This window comes from Mixophyes fleayi, chromosome 1 (genome assembly GCF_038048845.1).
Source record: "Mixophyes fleayi isolate aMixFle1 chromosome 1, aMixFle1.hap1, whole genome shotgun sequence".
Lineage (NCBI taxonomy): Eukaryota > Metazoa > Chordata > Amphibia > Anura > Limnodynastidae > Mixophyes > Mixophyes fleayi.
Window position 1 is genome coordinate 64,495,142 of NC_134402.1, and position 17,642 is coordinate 64,512,783.

Genomic DNA, 17,642 nt, shown 5'->3' on the forward strand with positions numbered 1-17,642 from the left:
AGGACAGTAGATGTGGTCTACTTAGATTTTGCAAAGGCCTTTGATACAGTGCCACACAAGAGGTTAGTTTACAAAATAAGGGAACTGGGTCTAGAAATCAAAATTTGTACTTGGATCGAAAACTGGTTAGAGAATAGGGAACAGAGAGTTGTGATAAATGGAACATTTTCTAATTAGTCAAAAGTCTTAAGTGGAGTACCTCAAGGTTCCGTGCTGGGACCACTCCTTTTTAATATATTTATTAATGACCTTGGTGATGGTTTAGAAAGTAAAGTTTCTATTTTTGCAGATGACACTAAACTCTGTAAGGTAATAAAATCAGAGCAAGATGTAGCTTCTCTACAGAGGGACTTAAATAAACTGGAGGATTGGGCGGCTAAATGGAATATGAGGTTTAACACAGATAAATGTAAGGTTATGCATTCAGGGATCAAAAACAAGAACGCAATCTATAAATTAAATGGAATTAATTTGGGAGAATCTATAATGGAAAAGGATTTGGGAGTGCTCGTAGACAGTAGACTTAGCAAAAGTGCTCAATGTCAAGCAGCAGCTGCAAGGGCAAACAAAGTATTGGCATGCATAAAAAGGGGCATAGATGCAAGGGAAGACAGTGTAATTTTGCCACTGTATAAATCGTTGGTAAGACCTCATCTTGAATATGCAGTACAGTTCTGGGCACCACTCTATAAAAAAGATAATTTGGAACTAGAAAGGGTTCAGAGAAGGGCGACAAAATTGATAAAGGGTATGGAGTCATTAAGTTATGAGGAAAGGTTAGCCAGTTTAGGCATGTTTACTTTAGAAAAGAGGCGTCTAAGGGGAGATATGATTACTATGTACAAATACATTAGGGGTCAATACGGAGAGCTTTCATGGGAACTTTTTACCCCAAGGACCATACACAGGACACGTGGTCATCCCCTAAGGTTAGAGGAGAGGAAATTTCACAACCAGCAAAGGAAGGGGTTCTTAACAGTAAGGGCAGTCAAGATATGGAATTCATTGCCAGGGAAGGTTGTGATGGCAGATTCAATAGATATGTTTAAGAAAGGGTTAGACAAATTTTTAGCGGAAAGGTGTATCCAGGGATACGACCGTTAATTTAAAATAAAGGATAGTAGTGGATATAGGGTAAAAATTGGATTGCAATATTGAGTCTGGGGGGATTTTCAAAATTGAAACAGATGGGCAGTTGCCTACTCTGGATTAATTTCAAATATAAGTGCAGGATCGCAGGAGATCCAAAATAGGTTGAACTTGATGGACTGGTGTCTTTTTTCAACCTCATCAACTATGTTACTATGTTACTTACCTTCACTACAAGAAATGAAGAAACTAACCCAAACCTTAGTCACCTGCACAGGTAATATTTACACTGACATTACGTTCTCTGGCCTTCAGTTCAGCCATCCATTTGGATCACTCTCAATTATTTTGTGTAACATTATGGTGGGTGCTTTTAATATCATCACTGACATAGACAACTAATCTGCTGTTACCAATCTCCTCACTTTCACCTCCTCCTTAGGCCTTGCACAAGTTTCCACAGCTACAAATCATCAAGATGGTCACACATTTAGGGGTATATTTACTAAACTGCGGGTTTGAAAATGTGGAGATGTTGCCAATAGCAACCAATGAGACTACAGTTAACATAACGTATCAGACGAGTCAAACGTAACCACATTGTTCACCAGAGACCCCTGCAAGGGAGTTTGGGATTCGCTGCAAAAGGGTGCGCAGGTCCCGATTTTTCGAGACAGCCAGCAGCGTAGCAAAAGAGTAGACAAAGCATAGTCAAACAATCAGGGCAGCGAGGTACCAAAGGGAAATCCGAGGAATAGTCAGAGGCAGGTCAGGAATCAGGAAACCAGAACTAGCAGCAAGGTACAAAGCGTAATCCAAAGGAAGGTCAGAGAAAATAGCCGGGTCAAAACTGGAACAGGATCAGGATACAAAGTGCTGGAGCTGGGTAAAACCAATACTCTGCCACCCTAATGGTGCCAGAGACTCCTATTTATACCCGTGTGGTCCCTGATTGGTGGGCAGAATTGCTGGCAGTCTGAGACGCTGACCACCGACTGGAAGCCGCATGACATCTCGTTGCCTAACAATGGGACGCAAGAGTGACAGTGCGTGTGACACGTGCAGTGGCCGGAAGTAGAGAAGGTAACGGGATGCGACGATCGGAGGGACACATTGGCTGCTATAGCCAACACCTCCACTTTTTTAAACCCGCAGTTTAGCAAGTACCCCCCTTAGTCTTTACTCGTCTCTGCATCGAAGATTTCACACTGTGCACTCCCACTGTCAGACCACAATCCATTACCATGACATTTTTTTTTTTCTCTGCATCCCCTCCTGTGTAGCAGCTCACACACTTACACATGGTTCTTAACAATATAGCTCTGAAATATCTCATTGATACTCTCCAACCTCTTCTCTCCATCTCCTCCATCACTGATCCTGATCACGCATACTAATTAAACAAATCACCTATGTTCTGGAGTAAAGTGAAAAAGTACTCCTAAATGGCTGAGCGAGGTTGGAGGAAGAACATTGCTAAAGAAGAATTCATACACTAAAAATATCCCTTACAAGATTTGTTCTCTCATCTGCTAGTCAGTCATATTTATTCTTTGTCAAGTGCACACAACGCAGAGACAGAGACAACACCCGGCGACTACCAGAGGGGACCCGACAAGAAACGCGTTACAGACGGACGGACTGGCATCAGCGTGATCCCATCGATCCTACTCACTGCACTACTACCTCCATCACCTACGGTTCCCTACAGGCGCAGATCCATTCTACCCCAGGTAAATGCAACCACCACCACTTTACACACGGATGAGACCAGGGACACAGCGTGCAATAGTCAGCGCACACCTGCAACCATCACCGCTACACCAGCGTCTATATCACAGGCTCTCTTCCTCTCTCACCCAGGTAATTGGGTATATGTAGCCACCACTACATATACATGGAAGATTACAGGGGAACCACGCGCTGTCTCCCTGCATCCACCCGAGACAAATCAAAATTGAACATCATTACTGGCACCTCAACATCAGCATTGACATTTCAACTCCAGGAGCTATTGCTATTAAGACTGGTCTAGTTATCCACCAGTTTGACAGGGTTTCCTCACCACCCTACATCACCACCTCAACCACATAATAGATCCATATATGTACTGGAGCGCTGAGCAAACCCAATTTCCATATTTATTTAGGAGTGTGGTTAACTCCTCCTCACCTAGCAGCTCGTACATTATTCATCTTCATTGCCCTTAGTGCATCCACCACCCCGTTTCTTAACAATATAGCTCTGAAACATCTCTGATACTCTCCAACCTCTTCTCTCCATTTACTCCGTCACTGACCCTGATCACGCATACTAATCAAACAAGTCAGTAGAAGTCAAAAAATACTCCTAAATGGGTGAGCGAGGTTGGAGGAAGAACATTGCTAAAGAAGAAATCATACACTATAAATATCCCTTACAAGATTTGCTCTCTCATCTGCTAATCAGTCATATTTATTCTTTGTCAAGCGCACACAGACCTGTGATCTCAGTCTTTCAACACTTTCAACTTTGTTATCCCTTCTACCACCTTCTGCATCACTACAAAATACTTTGACACTCAGAAAATGTAAAATGTTAAAAATTATTTAAATTATGCAATCCCCACTGTCTACCCAATCATTTTCCTTCCTCACACATTGTACTCCTTTGAAAGAACAAATTGTCTTCTCTCTCCTCGTCTATTCCCACCTTATTACCTGTTCTCTTAGCCCAATTCCTTCTCATCTCTTTTCTCATATTTCTCTTTCTAGTGGCACCTTCACATTTTTCTTTTAACATTTTATCATCAAACCCAAACCTGTCTCTGGAACCTTCATTCCTTTCCAGTCATTGCAAAAGGTATTGCTCCTTTATATGCTAGGACACTCTCATCTGTCAGCTCCTGATTTGTCATCTCGGATGGATCATGTTCTTGACTGCTGTGCAGTCTCCTCTTTCATGTCCTGTCGGTGCTTAAAACTGAACATGGATAAAACTGAACTAGAATTTTTCCTCCTTTTAGATCTGTTCCTTTGTCCAATATAATCATCACTGTTGAGAACACTCCCATCTTGAAAGTTCCCCAAGTGCTCTGCGTAAGGGTATGTTTTGACCCCTGCACTTTTATTTATGCCTCATAAAATATTGGTGCATACTTTAATTAGGTCCCGGCTACAATACTGCAGCACTGTCCTATTTGGTCTACTACTAAACACACTGGCTCCATTCTGTTATAGATTATCTAGCTCAACTCATTGTTATGCTGACAGACTGTTCACAAACTCACAGAACTAGTAGGCGGAGGTCTTCACCTTTAGCAGCCGCCTTTCCCATAGAGCTTCATACGTTCACCAGTACTCAGATGCCCCCAGGACTTATCTCCAGATGTAGTGTGAGTTTGTAATACAGAACCGTAGCGGCAGGCCAGGAGGCAGCGTAGATGGCAGCGGATGGTCAGACGAAAGCCGAGGTCAGAGGTCACTAGAAAGCAGAATAATCAGAAAACACACCAAAGGTCAGGGTCACAGGCAATACAATGGGGCCCAAGGTACAGGCAAACAAATCAGGGTCACAGGCAAACAGCCAAGGTCCAAGGTACAGGCAGGGGTCATACACAGAAGGTCAATCCAGAAGGTATAAACACCAAACAGCACAGGAGCAGGTTAGCAGACAGGGAACTGAATGCTATAACCGGAAGGGAGGCTAAGCCCTCCCTGCCTTAAATACTGACAGCAACCAATGAGGAGGCAAGCTCCATAATCACAACTCAGCTGATAGGATATTACACTGCGCCTGCGCCTGGTTACAGCCTGCCGGGTCACAGCACTAATTAAGTTACATCATGCACCCAGCAGTGTCTTGTCTGCCGGGACGCGTAGAGAGAGTCGGGGAGCATCCGCCCGTTGCCTGGGCAACAGCCGCTTAGCGGCAGAAGGGACGTCCCGGTAATCATGACGACGGCTGGGACGAGGGGCGGCTGGAAGTAAAGCCGCGGCTCGTGACATTCATGCACCTTTCCTCCCATTCCTCAAGTGCTCCTATTTGTCAGCCTCTAAACTAGTTCCCGATCAAACACTAGATGCAGTTCCAAATCCCAGTCTCCTCTCTAATTTCCAGTTACTCCTCTACAATTCATCTCCGTTCCACACAAAATCTTCTGAGCTCCCTTTCTCCGATCATCACTCGTGCTCCCAGGATGTCTCTTTTGCTGCTCCTATTCTCTCCAACTCTCTTCCTGATGCCACAATACAGTCAAAGTCTCTAAGTTTTAAAATGATCCCTCAATACCCTTTTCTTATGAGAAGTATTTAACGTGACCTCATTGTAAGTTGCTTCAATCACCTGATCTAAAAGAACTTCTCTGGCAACAATCTCATTTACAAAACACACTCTATCAACTTACATATTCCTTTGACTCATGTTTCTATCCCTTTTACCTTTGAGAAGTAAGCTCTTTTCATCAGGTTTTTTATTTATATGTCTCATCTTCTCATGTTTGTATAAATATTATTCATTGATTTATTATAATGGCCTGCATGTATTATTTACTCTGTACAACACTGTTGTATAACAAATACTTTTCCTCTATTCCCTTTGTGATTGAGAATAATTGTATATATTATATATTAGTTCCTGCTGTAATACTAAACTGTCTCTTTAAAAGTTAAAGATAGATAAGTGAGGCTAGCGGATACACAAAAGGGAATGTAGCTAATTTAAATTGCCCCTACCCCTGGAGTCAGTACCAGCTGTCTTAGATGGCCTGCCTCTAACAACACCACCCTCAGGTGTTACCACTAACCTCCAGTACTGACACATGCGGAAAATCGACAATCAACCAGCCACTATAAGAACCTGCTCAGTCCCCAGTGTCTGAGTATCAATTGTGTCCAACATTAATATTCCCGCTCCTCGACTATACTAGGAAGTATAGCAGCTCTTCGTGTTTCTTCAACTCGTGTCTCCCTGGCAGCAGAATACCAGCTAAGTAATCTGCTGCTTTCACTGAGGGAACCAACTACTCTGGGCTATGACCTGGGTCCTCACTGACTGAAGTCCATTTCCTGTTGTAGGGATCCCTGGTTAAGTTCTTTGGTGGGGGTCTTAGATTCCATGCCAGTGTATTTGGTTGTGCCAATCCTGCCTGCTAGTTGTTGTCATCTGTGTGTGTTTAATCTGCTAACCTTGTTGTCTGTGTCTGTTCTACAGTGTCACTGTTATATACTCTGATGTATCCATTTGTTTACTGCCTTAACAGTGCCAACACATCCATGTCCCTCATTACATGCTACGCGCTGTACAACCAGTGCCAACACCTGCGTGCACCGTATTGAACGCTATGCACTGTACAACCAGTGCCAACACCTCTGTGTACCATATTGCACGTTACACATTGTTCAACCAGTACTAATACATCCGTATACCTCATTACATGCTACGCATTGTTTAAACAGTGCCAACACCTTCGTGCACCGTATTGTACGCTATGCGCTGTTCAACCAGTGCCAACACCTCTGTGTACCATGTTGCAGGCTACACGTTGTTCAACCAGTGCCAACACCTCCATGTACCTTACTGCGGGCTGTCCAGGCAGCTCCTACAAACTCTGTGTATTCCATTGTACACTATCAAAATCCCACAATTCCTGTACCCTCAGCACCCTCACCTGTACCCTTTTGTCTACAGTGTGAAACACCTCAGTGTATTCAGATGGGACAACCTCTTTATATCACACCCATACATCTTCCAGTGTGTTCAAAATCTCAAGTTCTCACAACAGACCTGTTTTGCTAATATAACCTATGTTCTATGTCTAATCTTTTGCTAGATACAATCTCTAGCAGAGTGTATCTAGCACTTACCTTTCCAGCAGATTCTTCATCTTCGGTGGGATAAGCTTATACAGTTCTCGGTCACCCCGCAGCCTCATATGCGCTGCACACGCTACATTATGGGGTTTGAGCTGAGCAGTACACATTGTTAATGACGCAGAGGTGGAGGCCCAGCTTAGGAAAAGTTCTGTATATGTCTGGCTCCCCCAATATGAGGAATCTGCAAAGGTAAATGCTAGCTAGCTACACTATGGTAGAAAATATATTTAGCAAATCATTGAAGGTAGGTTAGTTGGTATACTTGGGACTAGAAGCAAGCCTGATATTATAAAAACAAAGTTATTAATAAATGCTGCAAACAGTATATGCACTGAAAAATTATACCTGTAATGTTATTTTATATCACTTTAATTAATTAGTTTTACACACCCATGACATACTTGAAACCAAGAGCAATCTATTTCCGCCAGTTGATATGCATCATTCTAGCATGAAGGGAAATAAAGTTCACATAAATTATGTATATTGTAACAGATAAGACCCATCTCTCAGCCACTGGTCCCTAGTCACATGTGGTTTAGGCCAAACAGCATGGTAAAACCTGATGCAAAACAATTACCCCCTTGCATTGTGTAAGATCCCAGTGCTACTCAGCAGTAGGGGAGGGCCCGAGAAATGTCCAAGATCCTACATCTAGAGATGACTGGCTCAATGCTGAGTAGCACTGGGCCCCTCCTGGTAGTCCTGGCCCCTCCTGGTAGCACTGGGCCCCTCCTGGTAGCCCTGGCCAGATGGATACCAGGGTAGTAAACTACTCATTCCTCCATACTTAAAACAAAGTATTAGTAGTGCGCCTAATTCAATAAAATAAGTAGAGCGGTTTGATCCTACACCCATTTATAAAAGAGGTATCTATAGTGATTGAAATGACTCTTCTGTTAACACATAAGCATTGAGAAAATATCAAGCTGTTACTCCAAGAAAGCCCACGTTACAAGTTGTTTTGCTTTTTCTTACACGGTTGTGTCTGCAATGTCTACAGCAATAATACACTGTATGTTTTCTGTTACGTTATTTTGGCCACTATGTTATTTTAAGAAACTCATTCTGGTCTGAAACAGCTATAGCTTATTACCACTGACATACTAGGCAGCCAATCAAACCACAAATGCCTAATTAATGTGTGATTTTAGCTATAACAACTTTAGAATATTTACAATACGACTGTAACACCAGAGAGTGTATTTGATAGCAGGATAACAAAAACATTGTTCTGTAAAGCTACATAAATGAATGAGATATTATAAACCCAATGGCACGTTAAAAATAGCTTAAGTTAAATTATGTATTAGTTCTGAAGAAAAGAGTCTTTCTTCACTGCAGAGTGCTCTGTGTTTGCTTTGAACCTAGCAACACTTTGTTATGCATCGCTGTTTTAACAACTATGGACATGTTTTAAATACTAGGCCAATGTGAATAAAAAAACAGCCCAGAAATGTGCGCGGTTAATTTAGCAAGAAATAATGTGCTATTCTTAGACAGATTAAGTGCAAGATAAACACGAAGCATTTGCCCTTTCAGTTTATCACATTTGGAGCATTTTCAGCTGAACTGTATATAAACCCACACAGCGGCCAACAAAATGAATTTTCACAAGCAGAGCCTGTCCCAAATCAGAGTCAGGAATCCCCATCCCCCATTGGTGCTGCAACCCTGCCTACTCTCCTGGAATGTCCAGGAGACTCACGAATTTTCCGGACTCCCGGGAGAGCAGGGCAAACTCCTGGGTCCTGGACACACTTAATTAAATGGTGGTGGTGGGGCTTATGATGGAAATCACAGAGCCCTGCCCCCACATGGCCACCTGCCCCCCTCATCTCCCAGAGGCAAACTTGCCAAAGTTGGGAAGTATGATGCAGTATGTATCCATCATGCTCTCTGTCACTCCGCTGCAGCAGGCTGCCTTGTTAGAAGGTAGGAGCTTCTCGCACTAAGCTGGCAGATTTTAAGTAACAACTTGGTGACTTCCCGTGTAGAAATTCAGTGTGGATTGGTAGGTTCACACTTGAAGCAGCAACTTCAATGACTGCATTCTCAGCTGTTTGACCAGTTAGTTGCATGTAGTAGGTGGGGAAACAGAGCTACAGTGTAAAGTCATGTCAACACTAAACAGTGTATTTTAGCGTCATGGTTCATATTTGAAATCAGTTTTGGAGTTTAGTGGTTGAACTTGTGAAACCATCATCAATCCAGGACAGATATCAATGTTTCTAAATCTCAAATATCCACCTGTATTATGATTCAAGTATTATTTCAATACAGATGATCCCTAGTATTGCACCTATTAAAGGCTATCTATAAAAGTGCAAAACATTTGTTGCATCCATATTTTTCACAAATGCAGCTGTTTTTACAGGGAAGAGCATGGAATCATGGGTGAAGGTAATATGTATCCTCCAATGTGCACAATTTTGCATCTTTTGATAAGAGAAGTTTAGCGTTTCGGGGGTGTTCCTGGCTGAAATTGGGCTCTATGACTGGTTATGCAGCTACATGCAAAAACAAGAATTCATTTAGTGGGATGAAATTACTAAAGTGTGGTTTAAAGGGTTAAGAAGGTGCAACGAGAGCGCAGTGCATATTATGTCACAGAGGATAAGGATGCATTTTGCCACTTCCAGACGTACATTATAAGGGAAATCAAATTTTATTACCTTTTGACCAATGTAATAAAAACATGCAAATTACACATGTAGTAAAGACAATCTCTGTGCTCAATCTTATGAATAATTTAAGACATAAATGAGTCTAAATGGAACAGTGTCTTAAAGGGAAAATGGAAAAGGTGAAATATTGATAGTCCTTAAATGGATGTAGTGTCGACATTGAAGTTATGTTTTCACTCTTTCCACAGTGGTCATTTCCAATTGAATCCACAGTTCTGCAAAATTAAAGTCAACTAGGAGTTTTGGCGCAAATAGTAAAACTCTGCTCTCCCACAAGGTCTGCTCTATATTGTAAATGACTTGTATTGTCTCCTCACCAGTAAAAAGAGAGTGTGTATTCCCAGCCTTAGGACAAACTTTTACACTTGTTGAATATAACTTATTAATCTTGTGGTTCTATTTTAATTGGTTTTATTTAAACTTAATGAGGGAATTGACCTCCACAAACATTCCACAAAAATGCTCAACAATAGTAAAAATAAATTATGATCTGTCATTCATTTCCAGTCTGCAACACTACTGGTGATCCCCAACTAAACCTCTGCCAGAGAGTGTCTGGCAATTCTGCCTTAGGCCAGAACAGGATATAGAAGGGAAATGGATAGTTGACATGTTAGGGAATTAATGTTTTCGTAGTGCCCCATCCCCCTCTTTGCTGCAGGAATTAGGATTATCACGATTTACTTTTGTCTGTTTTTTTAGATAATATATATATATCATTGTATCAACATAACTTGGGTATTATAAGGATAGACAGATCTCCTAACCATACAGTTTGACTAAGAATAAGCTCTATTTTTAGGGAAGGCAGAAGAGTCACCAGCTATGTACGATGTGCGACATTCATGACATACTGTTCTGATCCCCTATGACATAAGTACAGAAAGTGACAGCTGCGGGAGTGAAGACTTCGGGGCACCTATGTTTAAATTAATATTTTCTTCATCTAATATTGCAGAATTTTATTTCTTTTACCAAGCAAATAGAAGACACCGTTTTGCACTACGTCTTATGTTAGAGCCGTGCAGCAGAAAGTGGATTCATTTTACAGCAAACCATATATTTACTGCGTAAGTGTCTTCCTAATAAACTGTAATTAATTCAGAGGATGGATGTCTAAACCGAAGCACTACTACATATCTTATAAAATTAAATTGCACTGCTCTTATCTCGCATAAAGTAACTAAAACCTGACATGGACTCCCCGCACAGGCTCATAAAACTCAGGCTTGTATTTCCTGTCTAAACAAAGGTATTACTGGATTCAATGTTTCATAGAAACGCTGAGATCAGAATCCATTTTAAGTGTATTTAGCTTACGGCTACAGATTTATGAGGTCTCTTCTCTGAGTTGCTATGACATACCTCCATGCAAAGAGCTGGTGTTTTATTGTTGCAACTGATCATTATTTAGATATTTGTGGGAAGCATTACAGTTCTCATGGTCACCTTCCAAAACATAATATTAACCCAATCAACTTAATTTCTCAACTATTACATGACCATTGTTTTAACTCCTAATTAATCTCTTGGGTGGGGTAAAAATTTTTTGAAGACAGTAATACCGGCAATAGTTACAGCGACTTAAAAAGCTGATTACTATAAGAGCGACAATGAAGAAATATAGACTTGCCACAATTCACAATGACAGTATGTCCAACACTTGTCATAGACGGCAGCTATAAATTGCGAATGGAGACAAGGCGGCGAGTGGGATTGCCGTTTATAAGGCGGCTATGGGCGGACCCACTGCCTGTAAACATTATACAGGCAGCGGGTCGTGGCATTTTTTATAACACACAACTATTTCTAGAAAATAATCCAATACTGTGATTTATGACTATTTCAACGTGCACATGAGTGGGAGAGTGGCCATGCTTCACGAGGTGTCACCAGCTCTTGGGAGTGCTGGGCTGTCCTCAGGCCCCCTCAAAACACCCTTTCATGGCAGCGTACACCAGCAGAACGGTGCGCGCACCACCGGCTCATGGCTGCACTGCCGTGCAGAGCACCAGTGAATGAGACATAAATCTCAACTTCCCCACTGGGACAAATCTGTCCACGGGTGGTAATGCGGGACGGAGACCTCAGCAAAACTTAATAAAAAAAAATAGCAGGTTTATTGAAAATTTATTAAAAATTGAAAGCCCAAATGGGACTTTGTTGTACATGTGCCAGACACTACACATGATCATGATCGAGGGCAGAGAGAGGGCCATTGAAGGACAAATCATCATTGACCCCAAAAATGTTTAGCTCTGGGTCTTGGTGATAGAATGTTTAGCTCTGGGTCCTGGTGATAGAATGTTTAGCTCTGGGCCCTGGTGATAGAATGTTTAGCTCTGGGTACTGGTGATAGAATGTTTAGCTATTGGTCCTGGTGACAGAATGTTCAGCTCTGGGTCCTGGTGATAGAATGTTTAGCTCTGGGTCCTGGTGATAGAATGTTTAGCTCTGGGTCCTGGTGATAGAATGTTTAGCTCTGGGCCCTGGTGATAGAATGTTTAGCTCTGGGCCCTGGTGATAGAATGTTTAGCTCTGGGCCCTGGTGATAGAATGTTATGCCCCTGACTAGGAGTATAAATATGTCCGTTTTATTGGAAAGCATCAGATGTAAGTAATTATATAGGATGTATTGCTCAGTAGGAATATATTAAATACTGACCTCCAGAATCATTTCCTCTTCTGTAAGAAGGACCGCACGATCTATAGATATTTCTAACATTAATTTTTGCAGCTGTCTTATAGCAACGAAGTTAAAGAAAATTAATTGTAACCAAATATTCAAATTGATCTAAAAATATCACACAGTGACAACAACATTGAAAAATACTAGGAGTGGGAGAGTACTGGAAGACTGGTAAGACGCTCCCCAGCCCATCTAAATTACATAGCCCAGCACATTCTGATCTATTGAAGTTCATACAAACATACAGGGGCTTATTTAATAACATTGTACAATGGTAGAAGTCCTGAAGCATTATAAATTAAAACCAAGACACACATATTACCAGGAATTTGCTCAGTCCCCAAAAGCCGTGCCACGCTTCCTAGACATCCAAAAACAACCGTAAAAAGCACAATTCAAAAAATGAAAGCTAGTTTCTGTCTGCTATGGATGCAGCACATTTGTGAACAATGCGCCAATGAAAATATGCCCCCTAGCTGCGGTGAAAGGATACTTTGTTTTACCAGGATTCATGTTTTTGGGTTGGTGAGAATAGTTGGCACTCATTACTTCTTCTACTACTTCATCCAGCAGATAATCATCCTGAAACAAAGACAGCACTTACTCTAAGCATGCAGTATGGGTTTTTATTTTTGGAACCACAGAATCAAATGATTTGCCAAATACATTAATAATAACAGACTTTCTCAATCATTTCAGACATGTCAACATACCGTATCTAATCCTTTTAGAAGATCAGTGCTAACTGGATTTGCGTTCTCATTTTCGTGTCTAGAGAGAAACAGACTATTGTAATTAGCTGACTACGGACTTTTTTACAGCAGCAGGTAATAGGAAAAGATGGTCAGGAACTAAGGGATTAAATTAAATTTGGGGGCTTTTCTTGGTTTATGTGCTTGAGATACAAAGGTTAAGAACAGTGACATGCAAATAAAATACACTGTTATGCTAATAATGTTATCAATCAATTCAAATAAGCCAGTGTAAAAATAGCAACACCACAATCAGAGCGATAATCGCCACTCACAAGTAAACAATAATGAATTCTGTGTAGAACACCTGCACACTTTTATTATCACTTAAAAAACTACAAAGAATCATGTCCTCATCATACAATAATGAGCACAATATTCATATTATCAATTAAAATACATATTTCTGAGATGATGAATGCATCACTATGCAAGTTTCTAATGTCATTAAGCATGCCCACATTTTTACTTATATTTCGCTAAATTTCCCAACCTCCTCCATCACCCCCAAAGTTCCATGTCTTACATTCTACAATATATTAAGATACACTATAATAGTACTGTCGTACCAGTAATTACTACAATTGTTGTTTCCTATCAGTTGCAAGAATTATCAATATGAAAAAATGTAACATTAGGAAGGCTACTGTTGTTTTGTAATTCTGTTAATCCAGGCGTTGGTTTAGGTGGTCTTTCCAGGAATCCAAGCCTGGTGATAAATAACAGGGGGATTAAGTCTTTCCTGTTGGATGGCCCCTAAATCTAAAAATACCTTGAACTTAAGAAGCACACAGACATTATATAGAAGAATAAAAATGTAAATGTTGCAAAACTTAGTGTGCCCTGCTTGTGACTCTGACATTGATAAGTATCAGAAGAGTATACGTGGTGTTTAATTTGATTGACAATGGAGGTAGTGGTTGTAGAAGTGTTTGATGATCAGGGATAAGACGCTGTTTGCTCTATGAGTAATGGCTGCTAACATTTCATTGCTGGTAAATGTGTATTTTGTTGCTATTTTTGGTCCCTTGCGCAGCTCACAAATCGTCACACTGCTAATTTTACACAACTTTGAGGATCAGGCTGGATTAACAAGGCAGCTGAAAGAGCTGCAGGTAGAAGCCTAAGTATATCGAGGGGCAGCTGAGAGAGGAGATAACAAATAAACAAACAAACAGGTGAGCTGGTAGACTTTTGAACAACCCTACAACAGCAGGTAAAGGAACATGTTGTAGGTGTGTTCTGTATGCAGCAAATGATTGGCTATGGTTATTGTCCAATCAGCTACTGCACACAGGATATACCTACACCGCTGGGAGTTTTAATCTCCTGCCCAGCTGCATTTGGCAGTGAATGCCGGTAGAATGGAGGTCTCAGGCAGAGGAACCACCACTTAAGAAAATCATGGTGGGAGGGGACTATAGGGGACATTAATGGTTTGATAACTCCCTTTAATCTGGCATTGAGAATAGAAATTAGTATATATTACTAATATAACTGTGTAGAGCGATGATGACTTTGATTAAGGTAGGACATTGGTTGTATCTGGGTTAGATATAACAATTGTCCATGTGATAAAAATGGTTGATAATAAACAAATACATGTAATATATTACATTTCTTCGCTTAAAAAATAAAATAGCATGCGTCTGTGCATCTATCATACCACATTTATGTTGTTGCAGTATAACAGGTCTTGCAAAGGCAATTATACAATTTTTTGAGCTAGTTTTCGGTTTGCAGCAAAATCAACCAAGAGGTTATTTTCTATTCTACAAGAAAGAAATACAATATCATTAACCAGACTGTGAACCTTTTTCTTTCATCACAAAGATCCCTGTATTTATTTTGGGTAGTTCTGATAAAGCGCATTCAAACACCATTTGACATAAATAAATGACTTCATAAAAGGAAGCTGGAAAAATGCAGCATGTGAACGCCAACAAGATTTATTACCTTAGCTCTTGTTTAAATTAATGAGCATCTTTATGGTATTTTATTAAATGTGTTGAGCGGAGCCTAATGTGCCCTGGCATGGTTCCAGGGCTCTATAGACTCCAGTATGTAATTCTTTTAAACTATGCCTATCTTCACATCTGATTTCCTCTGCATAGGATGTGAACGAGGTTATATAAATTCATTTTTGCTACAAGCATTATGGCTATTAACATTTTACTTTTCCATAGCCAGAAAATCTGCAGTCTTTTAGAGACAACAATGAACACGGAGGCTCATTTGGTCATGAACGTTTTTACTTGAACATTTACCTGGACCTTTATACTGATCTGTGTCTATGTTTTATCTATCTTTGTAACACTCAGCACCCAATGACATCTGGATCGTATAGTAAATACTCTGATCTGGAACAGATAAGCATTTAGTCAGGAGTCAAAACATCAGTCCAACAAATAATACATAGCTCCGGTAGGATTAGTTTCACTGTCTCTCTCTCTCTCTCTCTACATATGTGCGTTTATTATCATAAAATCACAGGCAATGTTAAGAGGGAATTAGGTATTTGAAATGTCCCCTAGGTAAAATAAAAGAAAATAGTTCTTGGAAATTAAGCAAGTAAAAAAAGTACAGGTGCACTTGTGGACACTAAGCAGTTGTACGTAGCCAACCCATTACTTAGACACTTAAATGCAGTAGTAGTAGTAGTAAGATAATAGGATTAGCGGGAATGTCCCCTTTTTTAAACATAATATTCTTGTGCAGTACGAGACATCATTTGTCCTGACTCCTGTCTTAAAAGAAAGATCTGCACTACATTACATTTAGTTACACATTCTGCGGAGACACAATTCCCACTGAGCAGGGAGGTCACATGGAAGGTCAAGGCTGAAGAAACTTCCTAGTATTTACATATAGTAAAGAGTTAGTGTACTGTACACATGTACTGCATGAATATTGTCATATGAGCATATATGTAAGCATATGACAAAGAAAAATGGGATAGATAGATAGAATGTACACTCAGTGGACGCTATATTAGGTACATCTGTATACCTGCTCGTTCATGCACATATTTAATCAACCAATCATGTGGCTGCAAATCAATGCATAAAAGCATGCACACATGGTCAACAGGTTCAGTTGTTGTTGAGACCAAACACCAAAATGGGGAAGAAATGTGACCTAAGTGACTGACTATGGAATGGCTGTTGGTGCCAGACGGGGTGGTTTGAGTATCTCAGAAAATGCCGATCTCCTGGGATTTTCATGCACAACAGTCTCTAGAGTTTACAGAGAATAGTGCACAAAACAGAACATCCAGTGAGTGGCAGTTCTGTGGGATGCATGTGCCTTGTTAATGAGAGAGGTCAGAGGAAAATTGTCAGACTGGTTCAACCTGACAGGAAGGTGAGAGTAATGCAAATAACCAAGCGTTACAACAAATGCAGAACAGCATCTCTGCACAGAATGTCAAACCTTGAAGTGCATGGGTTACAGTGGCAGAATACCACACTGGGTTCTAATCCTGTAAACTGAAAACAGACTACAGTGGGCACAAGCTGGATAACCATATCCGTGGCACAACACACACGTCATCTCAAGCTGGTTCCACGAATATGACAATGAGTTCAGTGTACTCCAATGGTCTCCACAGTCACCAGATCTCATAACAAATAAGCATCTTTGGGATGTGGCGGAATGGGAGATTGCAGAATGAATGTACAGCTGACAAAACTGCAGCAACTGTGTGATGATATCATGTCAACATGAACCAGAATCTATAGGATGTTTCCAGCACCTTGCTGAATCTATGCCACAAAGAATTGAAGTTGTTCTGGGGGCAATGAGGGGTCTACCCCAGTACTAAATAGGTCTACCTAATAAAGTGGCCCCTGGGTGTATATGTAATGTATGTATCATATATATTGTAACCTGCATCTTTCAGTGGTTTACATTCTACATCTAAAATGACCACTCTCCTAAACAGCTAATCCGCAACTGGAAAATACATTCATGGGTATGTGTATTAAACTGTACTGTAATAACTGGTGAAAGTACTACATTCAGTTATTACTACAAATACTACTACTTACAAATCACTCCTCACATCTCAGAAGCACTAATTAGTACTGCCGTTACTGGAAAATTGTGATATGTAGAAATGTGTAGATGAAGCCATTAAAGAACAGCATGGTGGCACAACGATTAGTGCTGGGGCCATTAGTCGATGGGGTCACATTATTGGGGTCATGAGTTCACTTCTGCCCCATCTGTGTGGAGTTTATATGGGGTTGCGTAGATTTCCTCTAGGTTCTCGATTCCTCCCAAGGTACAAAACATTTCTGTGGGTTAATTGGCTTCAGACAAATTGTGTTTGTGTGATAGAGAAATTAGACTGTAAGCTCCCATTGGGCAGGGACGGAGGTGAACGATTACATATCCTCTACACAAATATGTTGCCTAATATGACTAGTACTATATAAATAAACGATAATAATAGTAATGCAGAACCTTATCATGCAATCATTGCTGCTGTTGATAGTCAAGTATGTGTTTAGGTCAGTGTTGGCTAACCTGTGACAATCAAGGTGTTGTGAAACTACAAGTCCCAGCATGC

The 17,642-nt window shown here is 40.7% G+C and overlaps 1 protein-coding gene across 4 annotated transcripts in view; it reads right to left on the reverse strand.

Moving 5' to 3' along the window:
• Positions 1 to 17,642, reverse strand: part of LOC142138708 (uncharacterized) — a 67,118-nt gene that overhangs the window by 22,686 nt on the left and 26,790 nt on the right. For 3 of the 4 annotated variants that reach the window (XM_075195563.1, XM_075195579.1, XM_075195572.1), the window contains exons 8-10: positions 13,031 to 13,088; positions 12,811 to 12,899; positions 12,294 to 12,369 (exon numbers count right to left, since the gene is read on the reverse strand). In XM_075195563.1, coding sequence (XP_075051664.1) covers positions 12,294 to 12,369; positions 12,811 to 12,899; positions 13,031 to 13,088 — 223 coding nt within the window. Of the gene's footprint in view, positions 1 to 4,365; positions 4,552 to 12,293; positions 12,370 to 12,810; positions 12,900 to 13,030; positions 13,089 to 17,642 lie in introns of those variants that run through there. The other variant, XM_075195588.1, reaches the window with a different exon arrangement.